This window comes from Diachasma alloeum, unplaced genomic scaffold, assembly GCF_001412515.2.
Source record: "Diachasma alloeum isolate Michigan unplaced genomic scaffold, Dall2.0 Dall_scaffold_00624, whole genome shotgun sequence".
Lineage (NCBI taxonomy): Eukaryota > Metazoa > Arthropoda > Insecta > Hymenoptera > Braconidae > Diachasma > Diachasma alloeum.
The window spans coordinates 226,111-248,179 of NW_021680756.1; the positions used below are offsets into that span (position 1 = coordinate 226,111).

General features: G+C 36.3%; 1 protein-coding gene across 3 annotated transcripts in view; it reads left to right on the forward strand.

Moving 5' to 3' along the window:
* Window positions 1-22,069, forward strand: part of LOC107043748 (glutamate synthase 1 [NADH], chloroplastic) — a 301,745-nt gene that overhangs the window by 214,457 nt on the left and 65,219 nt on the right. For 2 of the 3 annotated variants that reach the window (XM_015265359.1, XM_015265360.1), the window contains exons 7-10: window positions 981-1,185; window positions 2,930-3,090; window positions 9,687-9,792; window positions 10,785-10,907. The exons of the other annotated variant lie outside the window; for it this stretch is intronic. In XM_015265359.1, the coding sequence (XP_015120845.1) occupies window positions 981-1,185; window positions 2,930-3,090; window positions 9,687-9,792; window positions 10,785-10,907 (595 nt within the window). The remainder of the gene's footprint in view (window positions 1-980; window positions 1,186-2,929; window positions 3,091-9,686; window positions 9,793-10,784; window positions 10,908-22,069) is intronic. 3 annotated transcript variants of the gene reach the window in all.

Below are 22,069 nucleotides of genomic sequence, written 5' to 3' on the forward strand. Positions count from 1 at the left end.
TTATGGAAATCACAAAAAAACTGCAAAACCCAAGGAAAAAATGCAGCCAAAGTCATGAAACTTTAGACACATTTAAAACATGTGATCAATGATTTTTTGAATGAAAAAGATTGTCGCTTAGGAGCATTGTTTATTAATAATAGCGAAAAAAGTACTGAAATAGTATATTTCGTCATTAGGCCGAAAAAAAATTTTCTGGCGAATATGAGGTTTGCAGCTCGAGCTGCAATCATGTTCGTCAGAAAAGTTTTTTTTTCCGTATCACGAACAATATTTCTTGTCATGAAGGTCGTAGGCAGAGGTTCACGGACGCCGAGTGTCCGTGAAACGCTGCCTTACGGCCGGAATGACAAAAAATTAAATTTCTGTGCACGCACCCCAAACGAGCAGCAAGGTCCCAACTACCGATCGGATGAGGGTAACGCGGTAAATTTAAACGTCTCTTGAGAGAGAGCGATGAAACGTTGTGGTTGGAGCTCCCTCGAACCAGTGGTACCAGCTCGTGGTAAAAAAAAGAAAAAACTACCGACGATGTTGCCACTTTTTCGCATGGATTAATATTTTTTCATTTATTAAAAAAAAAACAATCTGAAAACCATTCAATGCGTGGGACAGATACAAATAAATTTGATAAGCTCTAAAAATAATTTTTAACCGGAGATACTCCCTAATATTGCCTGAATTTTGAATCCAAATGGGAAAAATTTTTTTGTTCAGCGATTGGTTTTCTGCAGGAAAACAATAGAAACCCCTCCGCCTCACCTCCTACATTTCCTCCTCGCCCGATTATCCTTAAAATCTCTTTTTTCTTTGAAAATTATGCCATAGAATTCTTTTTTCATCAAATTCGATTAATTTCTTCCTTTTCTACATGAATACTGGCAAACTGTTATTTTAAATCTGATTAATTACAATTTTATTAATATTATGCAATTCAGTAATTATTCTCAACACTGTATAACTGATTGATTTAATTCCAGGATGCTCGCACACAACGGAGAAATTAATACTCTCCGTGGCAACGTAAATGCTATGAAGGCCCGTGAGGGTGTTATGAAGAGTGATATTTACGGTGATAAACTCAAGGATTTGTATCCAGTTGTTGAGCCAAATCTCTCAGACTCTGGATGTGCTGATTGTGTACTCGAGTTTCTAGTCATGGCTGGTGAACGTACCTTACCCGAGGTAAAGATAGAGTTTAATTTTGAAGATGTTAGAAGAATGTAAAAAAATAACAAATAATAAATACTGCATGTTATCTACGATTTAGGGGGGTGGGGAATTGAGAAATCGTGTGGCATGCAACTGAGAGCTTATGCATAATAAATAGAATGGGTGACTCAGTCTGTTGTCATTTACATTATTGATTCATGGATCGTTTGGCGAAGAAATATTTAGCAGTGAATGCACAATTATTTGTCTTTCTGGTTGTTTAAACATGTTCGTAGATATATCATTCAAGTCCATTACCGCGTGGTAAACTTGGAATTGGGAGTAATTTATTCCAAGTAAATTGATTTTTTTTTTTAATTTGAAAAGGTATTCATCTTAATTAGTCACTTTGAAATTTTTGTAAAATTCCCTGCAAAACTGTATGTTGATTAACTTCTCTAAAAAGATGAATAGATCCAATTTACAATAGTATATTCGTTACTTTTGCGTAAAGATCTACTTTTTCGCACACACACGTAATACATCCTATTTTTTGTGATGCTTGTTGAGTTCACGGTTCGCAACGATAGTGGGGGTAAAGTGGTTGTTTTTGTGTGTGAGTGCATAAAGTTCATTTTACGCACGCTCTTGAACTTTACGCATGCCGTACGGAGAACAACCGCTTTACGCACACTAAACCGTTTCGAAAAGTGCACTTTTCAAACGGGTATCACAAAAATCTATTTTACAACTATTATTGATGGTTTACTGGTTTAATAAAGTTTTCCACAAATGAATTTTCCTGACATTTCCCGAAAACCACTCTCAACCGAGATCATTAGAAGATCAATGAGAGGTGAAATCCAGGAACTTAAATATCTCATTAATCAGTCATTTTATGACAAAATATCAATTTTTGATATGACATATAGCGTATTAAAAATCGTAAGGTTCACTCTTCAAAATCGCAAACAGGTTTGTAAATATTAAAATTTTAAATAAGACACCGCACTCAATGAAAAAAAAGGAAAAGATTAAGTTATACACCTAATATAAGCAGACTTCAATCGTTAATACTTGAAAAGTAAATCTGAAAAAATTCTAGAAAAATTTATAGATACTTCAATTGTGATTGTAAACATTCTGTATGAATTCCAGATGAATGTCATTATTTACCTCTTTCCCACGAAACACCCTAAATAGCGCCGTCGCGGCCGCATTGCTCAATCTCATGGAAGTTTAATTTTTTCAAACTTTCGCCCACCGCCACGACACTTCCAAATGCATTTCCTCCGCCATGACAGTTTCCAATGTATGCATTTTTATTAAAGGATAATGGCCACAAGAATGTGTTTTTTATTATTATAACTCTCGAGCTATCTCACTCCTTATCGAGCTTTTATTTTCTTCATGAAGATTGCTCAATTCTCAGAAAATTTTCCAAAATCTTGAGATTCTAGTCCAACTGCTTCAAAGTATATGAAAGTATCAGTTTTTCTCTGAAATTCTTTGAAATCCTCCGAAACTTGAATATTTCACAAGATTTTCTGTCTTTTGGAATTCCACAAAAAATTCAGAATCCTTGAAATATTGAAATCTTTAAATCCGCTGTACAATTTCTTTCGAAATGATCACCCCCTCACTTTTCCACTTGTCACCCTGTAATTTTTGAGTTAATAAATAAATTAAAGGCCACTTTGGCTTCAAACAAATTCGTCTAAAAATTAATAGTAGTCTCTCATCATCTCCTCACGTATAATGATCATTCGATTTATAGGCAGTGATGACAATGGTCCCAGAAGCGTGGCAGAATGATCTGACAATGGCAACGGAGAAGCGTGATTTCTACCACTGGGCTGCATGCGCAATGGAACCCTGGGACGGACCAGCTCTTCTCACCTTCACCGATGGCCGCTATGTCGGAGCTATTTTGGACAGGTAGACTTATCTCTTAATTTACCCAGAAAGAAGCCAAAGAATTTAAAAAACAAATTTTACATTAGAAAAACCATAGAACCGAAAAACCATAAATATCTTGATACAGCACTACCTCCACGGCCGTGGATCGAGAGTACTACTTAGCACTTAACAATCGTAATGAAAAAAAAATCAGGAAAACAAGTCTAGATAAAGAATGGTTCCTCAGGATAATTGTGAAAGACGAGGGAATAACGAGTTTCTCGTTGCTGTACCAGCGAATTTATCCATTCTTATTGATTTCTTTTAATTAATTATTAATTACAAAGATATTACTGAGTTGCAGAGGGTTGGATGAAACAATTGTGAATTGTTTTCTTTAATTCAATCAAGTCGCCCAAAATAATCCTCTTGATGATTTCAATTAATCGAGCATAAGTAATAATTAATTCATTAATACCGGAGTCTAGATATGACTAGATGACCTTCTGCCGCTCGAGAAATATCTAATGGAAGAGATCCTTTGAGGATATCATGGGGATCTCACTAAACAAATTATTAAAATATTAAACGAAGTTCAGTCTTTCCTTCTCGAAAGCGCCAAATGTTTGTGCTGATTTCAACATTTCAGGTCGAATAATTACCGAAACGCCATAGTTCAGCTAGTCCGTCTAATACATAATTTTATTTCCTTCATATCCTCCTACTGTAATTCCGCACATTGAAAGGAGTCTCTAGTTTCCAGAAGCAAGTTTCAGGTTTCAATAAATTCGTGGTTCTAGTAAGCATTGTACTGAGAATGAGAAATTCGTTACCCAATTTCAGTTGATTTCAATAAAAATCCCTAACGTTCACTACCAAAAACTTACTTCTTTCAATTGAGAAAAGTTCTGGAATGAAGACCCGGGGGATGCTTAAGTCAATGACGTTTGGAAAAGAACAAAATTCAGGAATAATTGAATGCGAATTAAACATTGAAAATTGAATCAATATGTCAGATGATGTACTTTGAATAACAAAGGATTTATAAACATGAGCAGATTAACTTTATAGCACAATATATGATCAATTCCAGAACGAGAATGTTCAAAAATTCTGATTACCAGAATCGAGATTTCTTTTAAGCAAGAAAAGATCTGCCCCAATTAAAATACAATTATACTAGATTTAATTGAAAATTATTGGGAATGAGAACTACCTTTTTTGCGTGTGAGATTCGAGTGCGACAGAATTCTGAAACTCAATGATTTTTACTGGAAAATTTTTTTTTTCCAAATTATTAACTCCAATATTTTGCCCAGTGATCGTTGGAGAATTTTACTTCTCCAATTCGCTTGAAATTTCTAGAAACTCCTTGCATTTCCTCGAAACTTCTAAAAACTCCTTGAATTCTCTCGAATTTTCTACTTGGTATAACGAAAGAAAAAATGACATATCTCTGAGACTGAATTCTCAACAAGCCCCGAAAGTTCTATGATCCCATCATTGTCCAGAAAGAGGGTAGAAATTTCGATAAAGTTCTGGAAATTTGTGAAAATCCGCGTTTCACCCCCTTAGAAGTTGTGGTTTTAAAAAACCAAAGAAAAAAACACGTATTCATTAATTTTAAGTATACATAGACTCTACTGTATGAATTTTCACGTCTACAACTTCCCCGGTTTTCGAAATCGTCTGAAAAAATATGCACCCTTTTCAGCAACTTGGGGGATGAATGATTTGTGAAGTTATGAAGATAAAAATTCGAAATATTACTATTCTAATTCTTTTTTATTGATATTTCCGAAGTTACTTGAATTTTCAAAATAACTCGCAAACGTCGTACAAAATCCGACAATTTCCTTGTATCTTCTTAGAATTCAAGAATTTTCTCGAGTTCATTGGAAAATTTTAGAGTGAATTTTCTAGAATTTCCTCGAAGATGCACATATTTGACTAAATTTTTCGGGAAAACCTAGATTTTTCGATGAACCTGAGAACTTTTCAGCTTATATATACTACGTATATTAAATTGCAAGAAAATTTGTCAGAAGCGAAATGGGAATCATTTGTCCAATAAGTACCATTGAACATTCTCAAGTTTTCCCAAAACTTCTAGAACTTTCATACATTATTAGAGAAATTGAGTTTTTTTATCTCTCAGGCACATTTCATCAGTTTCTAGAAAATTCGAGAAATCTCCAGAAAGTTCTATAACTTTCTGCGTTTCACCCTCTCGGGGGTTGAATTTCAAAAAAAGAAAACAACACCTATGTATTAATTTTGAACCTATAATCTACACGCGAATTTTCATGTTCATAACTTGAGTGGTTTTCGAAATTGTAGAAAAAAGTTTGCCCTCTTTTCAAAACTTTTTTGGATGAATTTTTCAAAAAGCCTCCCTTAGTGGGCGCTAACAGCACTAAGGGAAGCTATAGACAAAAGCTCATGCTCGTAGCTCTACACTGAGAGAAAAACGACAAAGTTCTCAAACAAGTCTTACTTGTGCCAAGAAAATATTTTTTTGAAAATTATCGAAAAAGGATTTTTTTTGTGCCGAACATGGAGAGAGTGCGCCGGAATGGAAAATTTTTGTCGCAAAAATAGATTTAGTAGTTCAAAAAAAAATTCATTCTCTGTACACGTAAGAAATGTCATTTCTAGCACTACTCCTTCGTAATTCGATACTCCCATACATATTTTGCTCCCAGAAAATCATTGTATTATGCGAAACAAGAGATAAAGTTTTTCGTTTCGGCTGTCTAATAATTACTGATAAGAAATGAACTCTTAAATGGAACAATAATAATGATATGATAGCAATCTTGTAACTTAGGGATAAAATATTTGAAGAGAAATTCTCCTCTATATGAGATATTTTCATCCTGAAAAGGCACCGTGTGTTGTGAATTATCTGCCTCTTGAGCCTAATATTTCGTTGCTGTCAAAAGCAGAACAATTATTCATGATTGAGACTTTCAAATTCGAACGAAACAAATTCTTTTTTGACAATTTTCAAATAGTGATTTTGTTGGGCCAAACAAGACTTGTTTGAGAACGTGTTTGTTTTTCTTTCAGTGTAGTAGTTTGGGCTGGGCGTTGATACCTAAGTCAGGTGGAAATGGGCTTGTCTTTTGTGTATGGGGCATTCCATATCAATTCGACCGGTTTAAACCCTGACCATCTCAGATTCGTTTCATTTTCAGATTCGTTTTTTTTTTCATAATTCTACTCGATGAAAAATCCACCCTGATTTTTTTCAGATTTTTTTTATCAATTCTTTAATTTTCTATCGATTTTTGAAGTAGATTAACGAAAGCCCCATTTTTAAAATCTGAAAAAATTCACAAAAATTTTATGTTACCAAAAAGTTGTTTCCAGTTATTTTTTAGAGTGGAAATAGAAATAGTACGCCCTACGCTGACGCTATTTCTGTATGCGCTAGGAAAAAAATTACATTTTATCTATGGAATTTACGTTAACGGAAGTGCTGAATCCGAATCCGACGTCGATTTTTACAAGTTGTGGTCAGTTCTATTTATAACATTTTTATTGTTTAATCAATCATATTATGGAAACGGTTGCAGATAGAGAAAAAAATTTCAAACAAAAGATGTTTGTTATGTAAAAATACACATTTTTCATCTGTTTGGTGAGGCACTAGGTTTAGAGTGGATGTGGGAGAAAATATGGAGGGAAATGCTGGAAAATTAACGTTGAGACGAATTATAAAAATTGCCGTTTATTCGTGGGATCGAACCACGTCGTTAACTAACTATTTACACTCTTTAGTATAATTGTCACTGTTGATAGTCTTATTTCACTGATAATTGTCTCTGAATTTAATACTGTTGAATCACTGAATTTAGATGAAGTTTAACTAATTATTGTGGTGATGTACTGAACAAAACGTTGATCTTACAAAGACTGGTGATGTACTTGGTTACTAGTAAGCTAGGTGAGGTTCAAGAAGCTACTGTACTCGATGAGGTACGATGTAAGACTAAATTTTGGGGTTTTCACGATCGTCTGACCGCTCAACCGAAGGTTCCCGATGGCGCTCGAGTTGAATGTTCTGGGATTTTAGTCGCGTTTTTAACATTATTATATAACTTTTTCTCCTAACTGCGATAGATAAAGAGTTATCATGGACGGGAGGGAAGTGGGCAGCATGTTAACGCTTGCGCGGATGTTGGGGCGCTCCGATGTGTTTATTGGCAAACTTGATCGAGATAGAGGAGAATTGAATTCCGCAGGATAAAATTCATATATACAAATTTTTTGTCATTGAGCACAGTGAATACCGCAAATCTATTTCCACAGACTTATCAATCTTAGTTTCTTGAAGGACAGATTTGAAGAAAAACAGCACAGAAAAGGACAGAAAAAATTCCATGGAAATTCGCCGAAAGCTACATTTTAGGGCTTATTTCGACTTGATTATTGACTTGTCTCGATATTCATTAACTATTCAATTCCTTCCTGGGCGATCCACGTGAAACCAAGAGTCGAAAAAAATCGATGACACCGATTTTGTTCAGTGGGAATCAAAGGCGATAGGAATTTTTTTTACAGTCGAAAAAAACGCAAAATTTTAAAAAAATCATAACTCGTTTAAAAAATTTTATCTTGGACTGAAATTTTAACTGAAACCTTATCTCATGATATAGAATTGAGAAAAAAATCATGAACAAAATCGGAATTCAATTTATCGAAATAACTAGTATTTGCGAGACAAATTATAATCTGACAATAATGAGTATTTTTTTGAATCAATGCAGCTATTACACGATTAATTTCCATACTCACTCTAAAATATGCCGTAAAATACTTTGTTGGTAACATCAAATTTTTGTAATTTTTTTCAAATTTCCTAGTAGGGGCCTTCGTCAATCAACTTAGAAAATTCATAAAAAATTGACGGATCAAATGGCAAATCAACAATTATATGTAAAATTCAATGATGAACATTTTTCGTTTGAACCATTCTCCTCTATCTCGCTCGAGTTTGCCAATAAACGCATCGAAGCGCCCCAACATCGGCGCAAATGTTAACGTGCTGCCCACTTCCCTCCCATCCATGATAACTCTTTTTTCGTTTCATATTCTTCGTATAAGATACTCGACAAAGGGGCTAGAATTGAGTGGGAATGGAGTTGACATATTGCAAAAATTATTGAAAATATTTGCATCCATGATCTAGAACTGCATTTCGAAACGCATGTATGGGCACTTGTTACAATTAATAAAAAAAACGCATCGATTGTAACACTTGGTAAAATATTTATTTTTTTACATGTATTGCACCAGTAATTTACGTCCATTTTTCGGATGGATAGATAGACAACACAAAACAAAATTCAACCCAATTTTTAAGAAAACCAAAATTGTAATGAAAGTCTCAATTTTGCTTCGCAGGTCCCTATTAGCAAACTAACTCATTCCGTGTTTCAAATTGTTATTTTAAAAAAAGAACAATATCTACTACATCAAACATTCATGTTTCACCGTCTAATATCTTGTCCGAAGAATATCAAATCAAAATATTTTCCCCTCTAAGCGCAAATAAAGTGGCAGGTACGTAATTCTCGGAATTTTATTCCCCTACAGTCCCTGTGGTGTCTTGTACAAAGATTAGCCTGTAAATCTTGCTTTCACTTTCATGCGACTTTTAACTGTGTTCTCGATCTTTTCACCAAGATATACTGAAAAATAAAGTCCCAAATCGTCGATTTCTGCGGTTTTCCGTTCTCTCTACCATGAGATGTGATAATGTCGTTCTCGATCTGAATGGCGCGAAATTTAACCGTACCGTTCCAACGTTTAGTATTTTTATGTCACGCCGTGCAATATGTCGAGTTTATTGCACGCGGCACTTCGCTCAGCGTGCTTCAAACTCAATTTGTGCACAATGTGACATAAAATATAGATCACTCCGGCATAAATTGATATTAAATAGAATTTGATATTAAATACAAATTTAATATAAATACATTAGAGTACAAGTTGAAGTTTACAGGCCGAGCCGAAAGCGCGGTCTGTACTCACATTCATTGAAAACGAAGTTTATGCCCGAGTGATCTATTACACAGAGTACATTAGTCTCTCTCTCTCTCTCTCTACACTCCCTCTCTCCCTCTCTCTCTCTCTCTACACTCCCTCTCTCTCTCTCTCTCTCTACACTCCCCTCCCCTTCATTAATTTAATCAGCACTAAGGAGAAATTATCTGAGGAGCGAGGGAGTGTACGTACATCGCAAATGCTTGGTTTACATTTTTAATTTCTTTATTATTATTGGCCTGGTAGGTTGAAATTGTTCTATCAAAAGTCTTCTCTAAAAAAAATACAATTTTCTTTAATAATTCTCTGGAACAACCATGACATCCTCAACATATTATTCTCCACTCCAATTAGTGTTTAATAAATTAATTGAACTATGTGGCGAATGTCGTACAAAGTAAAAAGAAACCAATTAATCAAAAGAATCCAAGGAAACATTAGATATCTATTTTCTTAAGTACAGTGCCAGGACGATGGCAAACGATATCAGCTCAATTAATTCACCGAGAATTAATAAAAGACAAGTGATAACCGACAATGGTGGTAATACAAAAGACTTTTTTAAATTTTTTGTTTGGCAGAAATGGCCTGCGCCCATCGCGCTTCTACGTCACTAAGGATAACATGATGGTGATGGCGTCTGAAGTGGGCGTCTATGACACTCCGCCCAGCAATGTTGTCCTGAAGGTAAAAGATGAAGAGATTACAGCAGCCGAAAAATGACGACTTGACTCGAAAAAAAATATATGAAACAAAAAAAAACAGAATCGAAAATTGAGCCTGGGCCAACACCTGCTGCTGTTCCATGTTTGTTCTGGGCATCATTTGGAAGCTAATTAACTAATGAACTGATGAACATGTCAATCAACAGATGCATCAAACCATTATCAATTTTTTTTAACAATATTTTATATCTTTTAAAAACTTGATTAGTTATTTTATCCTTTCAGCATTTTAGGAAAGTCGACGGATAACATTTAATGCAGGATCTAATTGCCCCCCCCCCCTCATTACATACGTCGATTATTAAAGATGGCTACGTAGGGATTACAGATGAGGAATGAGGATAACCACGTGATCGTCCCCTGGAAATTATATATTTTTTTGTCCAGATGGAAATGATTTTTTTCTTCCTCTAATTCTTTTATCACATACGCATATTTTTTTTAGAGAGTTATTTTGTATTGTTTTGGGGAGTCTGCAATGGAAGAATTACTAATCGCTGAATAATTACCTTTATGAGAAGAATTGTTAAAGGGAATTATTTGCAATGAATTTTAATGAAACAACCCTTCATTGTGCTGGCGTTTCATTTCCATTGCAATTAAATTGAAATATTCATCTGATGTTTATCAAATTGTCAAATGTTTTTGTGACTTTTTTAGTTGTGGAAACAGGAAGCTATTGAATCATAAATTGGTGATCGTTCATGTGGATAGGGAAGTCATTATAATGCAATTTTGTTTTATGCATTTTTAAAAACTTTTTTTTGTAATGATCATTAATTAACTCATGTATTGGTGTTTAATTTAATAATTTAGGGAATGGGTTTGTATAGATCTGTAGGACCGTCATCCAGTGCTGTTTTTTCATTATTAACTGTTCATTTATGATTTCCAATCAGTAACTTAGTCAATTTATTTTGAATAATCATTAGGAACATTGATATTTATTTACAGAGTCGTCTGAAGCCTGGCAGAATGCTGCTGGTTGACACTGAAGAGAAAACAATTATCCAGGATGTTGAGCTGAAACTGCAAATTGCCAGGAGTAGGCCACATTCTAAATGGCTCAAGGAGCAGGTAATAATTATGTTTATGGTGATAGAATATTTAATCGTCGCACGAATATTGAGTGCGATGCTTTATGAAATATTATTATTAATCGATAATGGTCAATTGATGATGATGTGGGGAGATGCTTTTCTGCTGAGAACGAAAAATTTTTTTGAGAGATTTCCTCGATTTTGTGTTTTGAACATGACTGAAGAACTAATGAATTTTTTTGGAGAATTTTTTTTTTAAATTTATTTTGTGGAGTATTTTATGGATAACAGCAAAGCCTCTTGATTGTTTTTTCTACACCTGTTTATCTTAAGAATTTCTACAAGATATGTAAATTTGTTTTAAATTTCAACAAATTTTAAATGACGTTTTCGTAAATCTTTCGTACATTAACAGGAAATGAAACATGTTTTCAAATGAAAAAATTAATCACACGCACGCGTGAGATGATGGTCATTTTGGTGTCCCCCCGACTTTGGTCTCTCGTTTCTCGCTCCTAGTCTTCTTTAATCTTGGTGATATTGGATATGTTCCCCTGGCTCCATCGATATTCTCATAATTGATTGAATATCCATAAACACGTGGGATGATGTTCATTTTAGTGTTCCCCCACTTTGCTCTCTTGCTTCTATTTTCTTTGGCCATGTTCCCCTGGCTCCATCGATTTTCTTATAAATTTATTAAATATCAATTTTCTTTTTTTATTTCTCCTTTTTTAAATCGGTCAGTTTACAACTGTTACATCGAGGGTTTAAATTTTTAATTTTTCAGTTTTTCATTTTTTTATTGTCTTTTATTTCTCCCTTTTTAAATTAGTTATTCACAGAATCTCTACACAATATTTAAAGCCTGAATTGTTTACACGGTACAACAAAATAAGGTCAAGTCTCTTACCAAAGATAAAATTTACACCACTTATAGATTTTTGCACGCTGAATCCAACGGTTTTTGCAAAATTCCTCTAGCACGTCAGATTTTAGAGAAAAAAAATGTTAAAATTGTGAAATTTGTCAAAAATGAACTTTTTTAAAAAATTCTAATTCGTTGAATTTTCGACAGAATTGAATGGAAAAAAATAGCAGAGTATAGTTGAAAAATTATTTCATCCATTAGAATAAACCTCTTCCAATTCCGCGGCGTGATTTCGCTGCAAAAAAATCCTAAAATTCATAAATTTGGTTGAATTAACTGTTGATTACGTGAACTCTCGGAAGTAGGCTTCGTATATATTTCTAACCCCCTGGAATTTATTCAATAAGCACGTGATTATTTTTTTAAAGGCTCAAGGTTATAAAAATGAATTGTGAGAAGATTTTTGAGTGGACTTCTCAGTTTAAAGTGATATAGGCCGCCTTTTAAGAGGAAAATTGTGAATCCGGGAACTACCGTTGGGAGGCTGAAACGTGAAATGCGAGGTATTTTATTTCTATCACCTATTGGACGATTGCTCACACCCACATTTGCGTCCATTTACTATTTTCATCATAAGGTCTTACTGCATAAACACGATGAGGACTCACGAAGCCCCCAGGATGACAGTTCCATGTCCCTCATAGTTTATATCCCCTGGATTGGTTCAGCAGACATGCCGACTTACTTCCCACATTTTCCCTTTTTCTGAACCTAATTTCTATCAACAATATCTATTTTGGGATTTCTATTCACAGTTTGTATGTCTCTAACTTCATTTTTTGTATGTAATTTAATTTATTACTCGAGAAATTACCGTTATATTTTGAAAATAAATTCTCTCATAAAGAAATGAATACTTTTGTATGTATTTCATCAAATGAAGGCTCAGGTATTCACGGTGACCCATCAAAATTCATCAAAATCGCATCAGAGTGATGAATGCTAGTGTACCATCAGGATAGAATTTGAGAGTACATCAGGGTGAAATTTCAAAACTAGCTATAAAGCATAAGTAAAAGTAAAAGTAAGCATCAGAGTAAAGAATAAGAGTAAAGTCAAGGATAAGACTTGGGCAAAGGGGTTTTGCATTTAATCACAGAAGAAGAAACAACGAGTTTTGAACATTGAATATGAAAAATTGGCATCAACAAGTTTTTCGTCGTTTTACAGTTTCAGCGTTCTGAAAAGAGATCCTGTAGGATTTGCGTTTGTACTCCGTATCATCATCGCTCATTAAACTCCAGCAATAATCTCCCAACATATGGAGTATGGACTTTCCTTGATATCCCTTTTCCATTGTCGCGATGTCCTGATGGAATCGTTCTCCGTGTTCATTGCTGACGTCGACTAGCTTCTCCGAAAAAAAATATAGATGGGAATGTAAGAAGTGAATTTTCAGAGACATGTTAATCCCCATTTTCTGAAAATTCACAAGCATCTGTTGCACAGTTCGTTGGTAGTGTGGTGAACGACGGCTTCCAAGGAACTCAGACAAGACCTTCTTCAGTGAGCGCCATGTTTTCAGCTCAATCTGATTCAGGGTTTTCTCGAAATCTTTATCATTTTCAATTAACTTGCGGATTTGTGGGCCAACAAAAACTCTTGCTTTAATTTTGGCATCACCCAATTTCGGAAAGAGAGTTTTTAAGTAGGCAAATGCTGGTTCGTCCTTCTGGAGTCTTTTCACGAAGCTCGATATGAGTCCAAGTTTTATGTGCAAAGGAGGTAAACAGATTTTCTCTGATTCAGTGAGTCGCTCCCCAACAATATTCCGATTACCAGGGATGAATTCATCGCGTCGCGGCCATTCTTTAGTTTTATAATGGTTCTCTCTGTCCTGACTGTCCCAATGGCATAGAAAGCAGCTGTATTTTGTGAATCCCAGTTGCATCCCCATGACGAGTGTGACCATCTTCAGATCAGCACAGATGAGCCACTTCTATTCCCTGTACTAAACCTTATCAAGGAGGAGTTGCACGTTTGCATGGTTCTCTCCCAATGACGTAGAGTACGCAACAGGCACAGAAGGGTGAATATTGCCAATGTGAAGGAGTACAGCCTTTAAACTGGTGCGAGAGGAATCGATGAAGAGGTGCCAAGCCTCTGGATGATGATCATGCCCCAGACTTTTCATAAGGCCATTCACATTGGAGCAATATAAAAGCTCTTCCTCTTCCACGAAATACTCACGAAAGGTCTAATCTCGATGACGGAAATGGCTGGTAGTAACCCTAGGTTCTAAGACGTTGAATTCTTTGAGAACCGAACCCATGTACTCCGATCTTCCCTTCGTGAGGTTCAAGTCCCTAGCAAGATCATTCAGCTACCCTTGGGTCATGAGACCTGGTTTCACTAACACCGATGGTACTTCTATGTAATTTTCGTCTTTGGAAATGTCTTCTGTGTCGTCTGTGTCGGTGCACACAGGTGCTTCTGCAGCAACAGGCGTGTCCACCGATGTTGTATCCTTCTTCCCTTGAAATACAGGTACCATCGACGAAAATGATGGTGGATCCAATCATTTTACGGTTGGATATTGGAGAGTCTTCTTATTTTTACGAGAATATCCGTATGTGTTTGTCACGCAAAAATAACAGTCTGTGATGTGATCATACTGTTCTCTCCATATCGCTGGGACGTTGAACGCAAGTTTTATCTCCCTGGTTTTCACTGATACCTGTAGCAGGACGCGACAAGAGCAGCAGCACATTGATGGAGTCCAGGGTTTGTCCTGGTTACACATGGATCGGCTGAACACGATCTCATAGGCTTCCTTCACAGCAGGGTGATATTTCTCCTCTGTGATGTAGGGATGAATTGTGCATAAACGTAACAGAATGAATCGGGTGAGTTTTTACATTTTCGCGACATTTCTAAGGAAATTGCGAACTGTTAGAGAAGACAGTTCAATCCTGAAGTTGCTCATGGGTTTCTCTCCGAAATTCTTCTGTTAAATTGGATGGAACGAATGTGGAGTGACGACAAGGGTCAAGCGGAAGGGTTGAGATTACAAAGGTCAAACGGGTGAGCAAAGTGAATTCCTAGAAGGGTCAAATGGGGAGACGTGCAGGGAGATTCAAACGCAAAAGACAAGTCAGTCGATGGCTAGGGTCTCGAAATCTTGTAATCAAGGTTTGTAATCTCTCCATTTGCCCCTTTTGCTTACCTCCTACCATTACTCTAGTCGTCTCTCCACTCGCTCCACTCATCTCTCCCGCTTGACTTTTATGAATTTTTCTGTTCCTTCCCTGTCTAGTATCAATTCTCTGGGATGAAGTTATCAAAATACACGATTTGTCAAGTAAGGAATTTTTCCAGCCCTCTTTCTATAGTAGTGATGCCGCGAGACGCGAGAGAAACGAGACGAGATGAGACAAACGAGACGAGAAAATTTATTTCAGAAATTTGATTTATTGTAATTTTTTGCGCAGAAAATTAATTTGACAATAGGAAATAAAGCTAGTGACACACACACGATAAAAAAAATTCAGGGATGATTCCAGCCGATGAAAATTCTGTGTCAGGAGGGGAGTCAAGTTGGAAAGTAAATTTGCATGACCAATGAAACAGTCCAGAAGCCGCATAAACGATTAGGGACATGGAACTGTCATCCTGGGGTCTTTGGTGATCCTCCGACTAAAAAATAAAATAAAATAGTGAATGTAAGCCAATTTTACGCTGGATGATAGAGAGAAAATACCTCATATTCAACGTTTCAACCTCCCAATGGTAATTCCAGAATGACGATTTTCCATTCAACCGGCGACCAATATTAATCCCAACTGAGAAATTCATTAAAAACCTCCACAGTTTATTTCCATAACCGTGAGTCTTTGCAAAAATAACCACGTGCTTATTGAATAAATTTCAGGGGGTTAGAAATATATACGAAGCCAACTTCTGAGAGTTCACGTAATCAACAGTTAATTCAACCAAATTTATGAATTTTAGGATTTTTTTGCAGCGAAATCACGCCGCGGAATTGGAAGAGGTTTATTATAACGGATGAAATAATTTTTCAACTATACTCTGCTATTTTTTTTCCATTCAATTCTGTCGAAAGTTCATTGAATTAGAATTTTTTGAAAACGTTCATTTTTGACAAATTTCACAACTTTAACATTTTTTTTCTCTAAAACCTGACGTGCTAGAGGAATTTCGCAAAAACCGTTGGATTCAGCGTGCAAAAATCTATAAGTGGTGTAAATTTCATCTTTGGTAAAAAAACTTGATCTTATTTTGGTGTACCGTGTTATTGATGCAAGTGCATTATCGTGTACTTGCATCATTAAACAATTGATAATGAATTATCGATGAACTTTTTACTAATTGCAAGCAGAGAAAATTATGACACTTGATGGTTGTAAACAATTATTAAGCCGGTTTTCATCAATCCATCTAAATTATTTGATTTAGTTACAATCCACCAAGCAGTATGTCGACAATTTGGCGACAAATTGCCCGTATCCTGTTAAATTTTAGACGGCACTGGTAAAAATTGTTTTCTGGATATCTAGTTACAAATAGAAACGGTCCGTGTTCCTTCTTTCTCCATGCTATTGGGGACGCTTAATAACAAGACGCCCTCTATGAATGTCTGCGTTAAGGGTGCACATCTACGATACACAAGCAAATGGGGGCTTGTGTGAGCGCGTGTGTGTATACCTCTTTGACGGCCATATTGGCAAAAAACAGCGCCCTCAACGATATTTCCTGTTCCCAATACCGACACGGTTAAGACCTTTGCATATACAATTCAGTAACGGCGTAAAACGTAAGCGTAAGACGTAAAACGTGGAGTCCATCGCACAAACTCGACGTAAGGTGTAAACTCTGACCAATCCTGAACGAGAGATGGTCCCCACCCTCGTGTTGACATCCAGCCTAGAAGTACAGTAGAGTTTCCTTTATTTTCCGCTTCCATTATTTGTCTTCTCTTCTCCTCTGGGGTTGTTCTCCCTCTCGTCATGCACTCTGCATTCTTGTTTTCGACGCCATGTGTGTAGAATTGCGCAATGTCTCAGTAATGGGATGGTCACCATATCGTGACAGACTTAGGTTATGCTTTTCTCCCACTACTACGATTGCGCCTACCCACTGCTCACCTTCCCTCTCCAACGCACCCCACAGTGACAGAGTGGGAGCAATTCCATTATTCGGATTCACATGAAATTCACTCAAGGACACGTCCCGAACCGGGAAAATAAAGGGAACTCTACTGTATCAGTATATAATTTCATGTGAATAAATACACGAAAACTAATTTCCTAACAAGTATGTTTGTTATCCAAGTTGATTATTTCTGGTAGATCAATAGAAGAGATGGTAGTATTTAATTATGTGAAATAATTGCTAAGTGTTATGTTGATGGAGACATCTTGTTCATTCGATATACTCATGTAAAATGAAGTTCTTGATTATTCAGGAAACAAAATATTAACATTTCATTCCTAGAGTCATAGCATGGTGAATTAAAATTTATTCGTTTGTTGATTATGCAAGTGTGGGTATGCCCTGACTACATCAATCAACGATCATCACTTTCTTTGCAACTTTCATCATCAATGACTTCACCTTCAAAGTCATCGAAGATATTATTATTAAAATATTGATCGTGATCACTCATTATTTTTATACAAGAAATCCACATCTTACCTCTATCCTAACTTTGCACTAAAAATAAAGCGGGACTCCTTCCGATTGGTTGTCCGTAAAGCGAATGCCATAAAAATTGCATCCCGACAGAATTTTACGTCTTACGCCGTACGTACAACAGTAGTGAGGTTACGGTGACCTGAATACTGCATCATGATTGGTTCATTTCCTTACACTTATCCCTTATGGCGTTACTGAATTGTATGTGCAAAGGCCTTAAGGGGCAATATACAGCTGGCGGGCGCCAAGCAAGAGGTATTTTCAGTAATTTTTTCTTCATGTTAGGTATTAATCAACCTTGAAAATATCAGTTGTTATGGGAAGAGCCTGTTTTTAAGAATGCTTACAAAAGAGAAAAAAATGAAATTTTCTGAGGCCTTTGCATATTGAATGGTATTGAGTAGAGTCGGTTTCTCGCAGATACCTTGCACGGTGCCATCAGAATTTGTTTGTTAATTTGTCTTGAAACAAAAATCATTATTGATAACTTGAACAGGGTAGTTGGATAGAACTTTTAACCAGCGCTAAAAAATTATCAACAATTTTCACAAGAGATAGGAATTACAGAATTTTTTCACGCATATCAGAAGTGAAGTTAGAACACTTTTCCGCCATAAAAAAAGGAAAAAAACATCATACGGAAAAAATCGAACGTTACATACAAGAGAATAGTACAAAATTTCACTCTGTGAAATTCGTTCAAAGTTCAAAGTTCCTCCACTATGGAACACCCGAGGGCGGCAGAGAGTTGGACTACGCGTCTATCGTTCGGACCCTTTTGAAGGATTCGAAAATTATTATAGGTGAAAGTAATGCATCATAGTACTTACAGATCTTCATCTATTCCGGGGCCGTAAAAATCTTCTTTGGGTTTTCTTTCGAGGACATTCGACCACAATGAAAGGCCGAGTATCGAAAGCCGTGAGAGGCTAGTGGGTATACGCAACAATACACCCGCCAGTCAGGTCAAACTGACCGGGCTGGCTAGTAATCGGTGTTACTTCGTTTATAGTGGGAATTTTTGAATGAAATGTTCAAAGAAATACTTTTTAAGAGTAACACAATCGAATGAAATGATTTTTCAAAAAAAAATTTCGACCCAACGAGCTGTATATAGCTCCTTGAAGTAGAGGCTCAAATCTCCGGGTTTGGGCTGTTGCGTATAATTTTGAGTTCCTTATATTTTAGTTCAGGAAACGGATTTGTTTGTCCGCGGAGTGCTGAACCACTCTGCTTAGAGAGTGGGATATTTGAAATGTGTTCTAAAACACACCATTTAGGTCCCACAAAGGTCTTATATTTCGTTAAAAATGTTACTCGGGTTAGGAAACAATGTCACTCGAGTTTTCATTATTCAGTTCCACCAATTGATAACATTTCACAATTAGACATTCATTGGATTCTTGATAACTGTTAACAATTAATTTTCTCTTGTACTTATAATTCTTCGAAGTGATTACACTTTCTATTTCCTCTTCAACCCTTCGCTCTACACGGAGAGAAAAGTCAGGGAAAAATTCTAGTGCTCGGCACCAGAAACGAGGCGCAAACTGCCGAACTCCCATATTTTAATCGAAATGAGAATAAAAATTCTAGATCAGCACGGAAATTTTGCTGTAAATTAATCAATTTTTGGAAAGAAGCACGAGAAAAATTCTAGAGCTGGCACTAGAAAATTTCCCGGTGTCAATTTTGTGGGGAATTCCGTAGAAAATTGTGGGAAAAACTTCATTAATTCTTGGTAACATTAGAAATTTTATTGTGCAGTTGGAGAATTTGTCTAGTGCTAGCACTAGAATTTTTGCCATTCTTCCTATCCTCGTACGTGTCCGCGCGACATCGGTAACGTTCGGCTCTCCGAAGTGAGTCGAACAGCTGCACTCGGGAGTCCCGAGTGGAGACTTACAAATGACGTCTTCAACGTCGGGTAACGTTAGCGCGTGTTCTACAGAATTATGTGATAATCCGGGATTATTGGGCTTATTTTTCTCTGAAAGTGTGATTAACCATATCAAATTTGTGGAAAAAAAAAGTGTGAAACAAGCGGTCGTAGAAATTGTTGAAAATTACTGACATTATTCAGTGATGACGTTTTAAGATAATGTAATTCCCTGTAATCGTGGAACAAATGCGATAAAAAAATCTATAGAAATAATTCGTTGGCTTAAGGCTCATTTTTGTTGATACTGTAGTACATTAATTTAAATAACGTTGATGTTATTGATGAATAATTAAGGGGAAAAAAACAAAAATTGTCGCCGGGGAAAATTTTTTTGTCTGTCGAGTAATTTTTCGTTTGCCGATAAAGAAGATTTCGTGATGAAACGAGAAATTTTCTAGTGCCGAAGAGGCAAAAATTTTCATGTGCACATTGCGCCTCAAGTCTAGTGCAGCACTAGAATTTTTCCCGGAATTTCCCCACAAAAATTCTCTGACTTTTCTCTCCGTATATAGAGCATCCATGAGGTGTCACCAATTTTAGGGGTAGAGAGGATCCAACGAATCATTTGCAAGAAAACCAACAATTCACCTGGAAGGCGGTGGTTGGTGCGGGTAACGAGGGGGGGGGGGTTGCTTCGCGTAAACTTAGCTAAAGGGGCTCCGCATCTCAGATAGATCTTTGGGACATCCCGCGAAGGATTATTGCAACAAACGAAAAAAGAGGTGAAAAATCCCGAGTGAAATATTCGAACGTTCCTTAAACTAAATGACGGTCACGGATTAACTGGGGAAAGAAAAATAATGAGCAAAACTCTAGAAAAGTATACCAAAATATTTCGTTACAAGTATTCCTTTTCAATAACTGGACACGGATTCATTGATAGATAATGACAAATGCCCAAAAGTACCGTTGTGGGGAAGTGCCAATGAAAGCACCCCATGATTGCTACGATCTTTCTCAAAATTCAAACAACATGAAAACCCCGTATAGTAAAATATATCTCGATCATTTTGATATTATTTCAGACTCCAACTATTCTATATTCGTAATTTCTCAAAAAACTCAGGGAATATGACGGACAGCCTAGGGACCCCAATCGTTGCTAGTTGCCTACGCAACCGGGCGACCTCAGGGTAAGGCTAGTACGATCCCATGGGAGGGATGGCGCCACAGTCGGTCGTTGATGAAAATGTCAGGGAGGTGGGGCCTTGGCAGTCGCAATCCGGATGCTCAATTCATGTTTTTCAGATAGAATTAATTAGTTTCTGTGGAAAAGCATCATAAAACTTATAAGCGTTATAAATTTATAACGCAAATCACGAGGGTCAAATGGGTTCAATGTCCATTAAATGCTTTAATACAATTCTACATTGACCTGTGAGTCTCTTTATAGTCATTTTTTTTGGTTATGCAGTCTAGGTATTATATGACTATGGTGGTGATATATTGGATAAAATCTATGCGTTCGACCACTGAAATGTAGTATATACTGGAAAGGGCACTGATCCGCCTGACGCGAGCCGACAGAAAGGGGCGATTTTCAAGGATACCTATCTCTCTCGTACCGTCCGCTCAAAAAGTTTTCTTACCTTCTAGAACGTATAGAATTCAGTATTGGCGTTCAATTTTTGTTGTTGCATCATTATAACATAGAATTGATCATTTTTTTCCAATGTAATAATACTCGGGCCATTTACAATTTAATTAAAATAATTCCACATGGGAAAAATACAAAAAAATATACAATTCAAGAGATTATTTGTTCAATCAATCTGAAGGTGTATCGAAATCCTCTGAGTCGATATCGTCATCAGTATTCGGATTTTGAAATTTAGGTATGTCCAATATAATTCCTGAAACAGAAAGTATAAATTGAATGATATAGGTTTTATTTTGAGGGAATTCCAGGGACTCTCAAGTTCAGGAAAATGCCTCGTGTGTCGAGGAGTTGAATTGGAATCTGTTTATATCTAGTTGTCCCAATACTGCAATAAAAAATAAGAACATTGTAATTGTGAATTTTTTTAATGCATGAAGAATACAAGAGAAATCCAATGAAGACAATATCAAAATACACGATTTTTCCTCTAATTTTCTACGAAATAGCTGTTCGTGGATTAGAGGATATTTTTTTATTCTCACAATGGGACAATTATCGCCAAGACGTAAATAGCGACAATTGAGTATGCACCACTCAGAGTACATAAGCTTTTTAACTCGCATGTACATGCTCGTTCTACGCATGCGCAACGCCTGCTAGAGTGAGACAGGTATCCTTGAAAATCTACCTCTCTCTGGCTCGTTTTCCGCTTACGGGCCTAGCATGGCAGTGCCCTTTCCAGTATATACTACATTTCAGTGCGTTCGACAGAGAATGACAGCGGGGACTTACACAACTCTCTCTGTCCATTTGGTGATTTTTTCAATACACGACAGGTATAAGGAACCCGCAGTCTAGGTATTATATAGAGGAGAATAGGGCAAAATGGACCGCAGAGCAAAAGGGACCTCTAGGGCAATACGGACCACTGACAGAAAATTGATAATTTTTGTTTTTGAAGCATTGTAATTGTGATTTTTCTTTATTTCTTAATTTTGGGTGAAAATGCTTACAAATGTCATGAAACGTGAGGAAATGATGTTTTTAAAACATGTCTGTATGTGTGTAGGT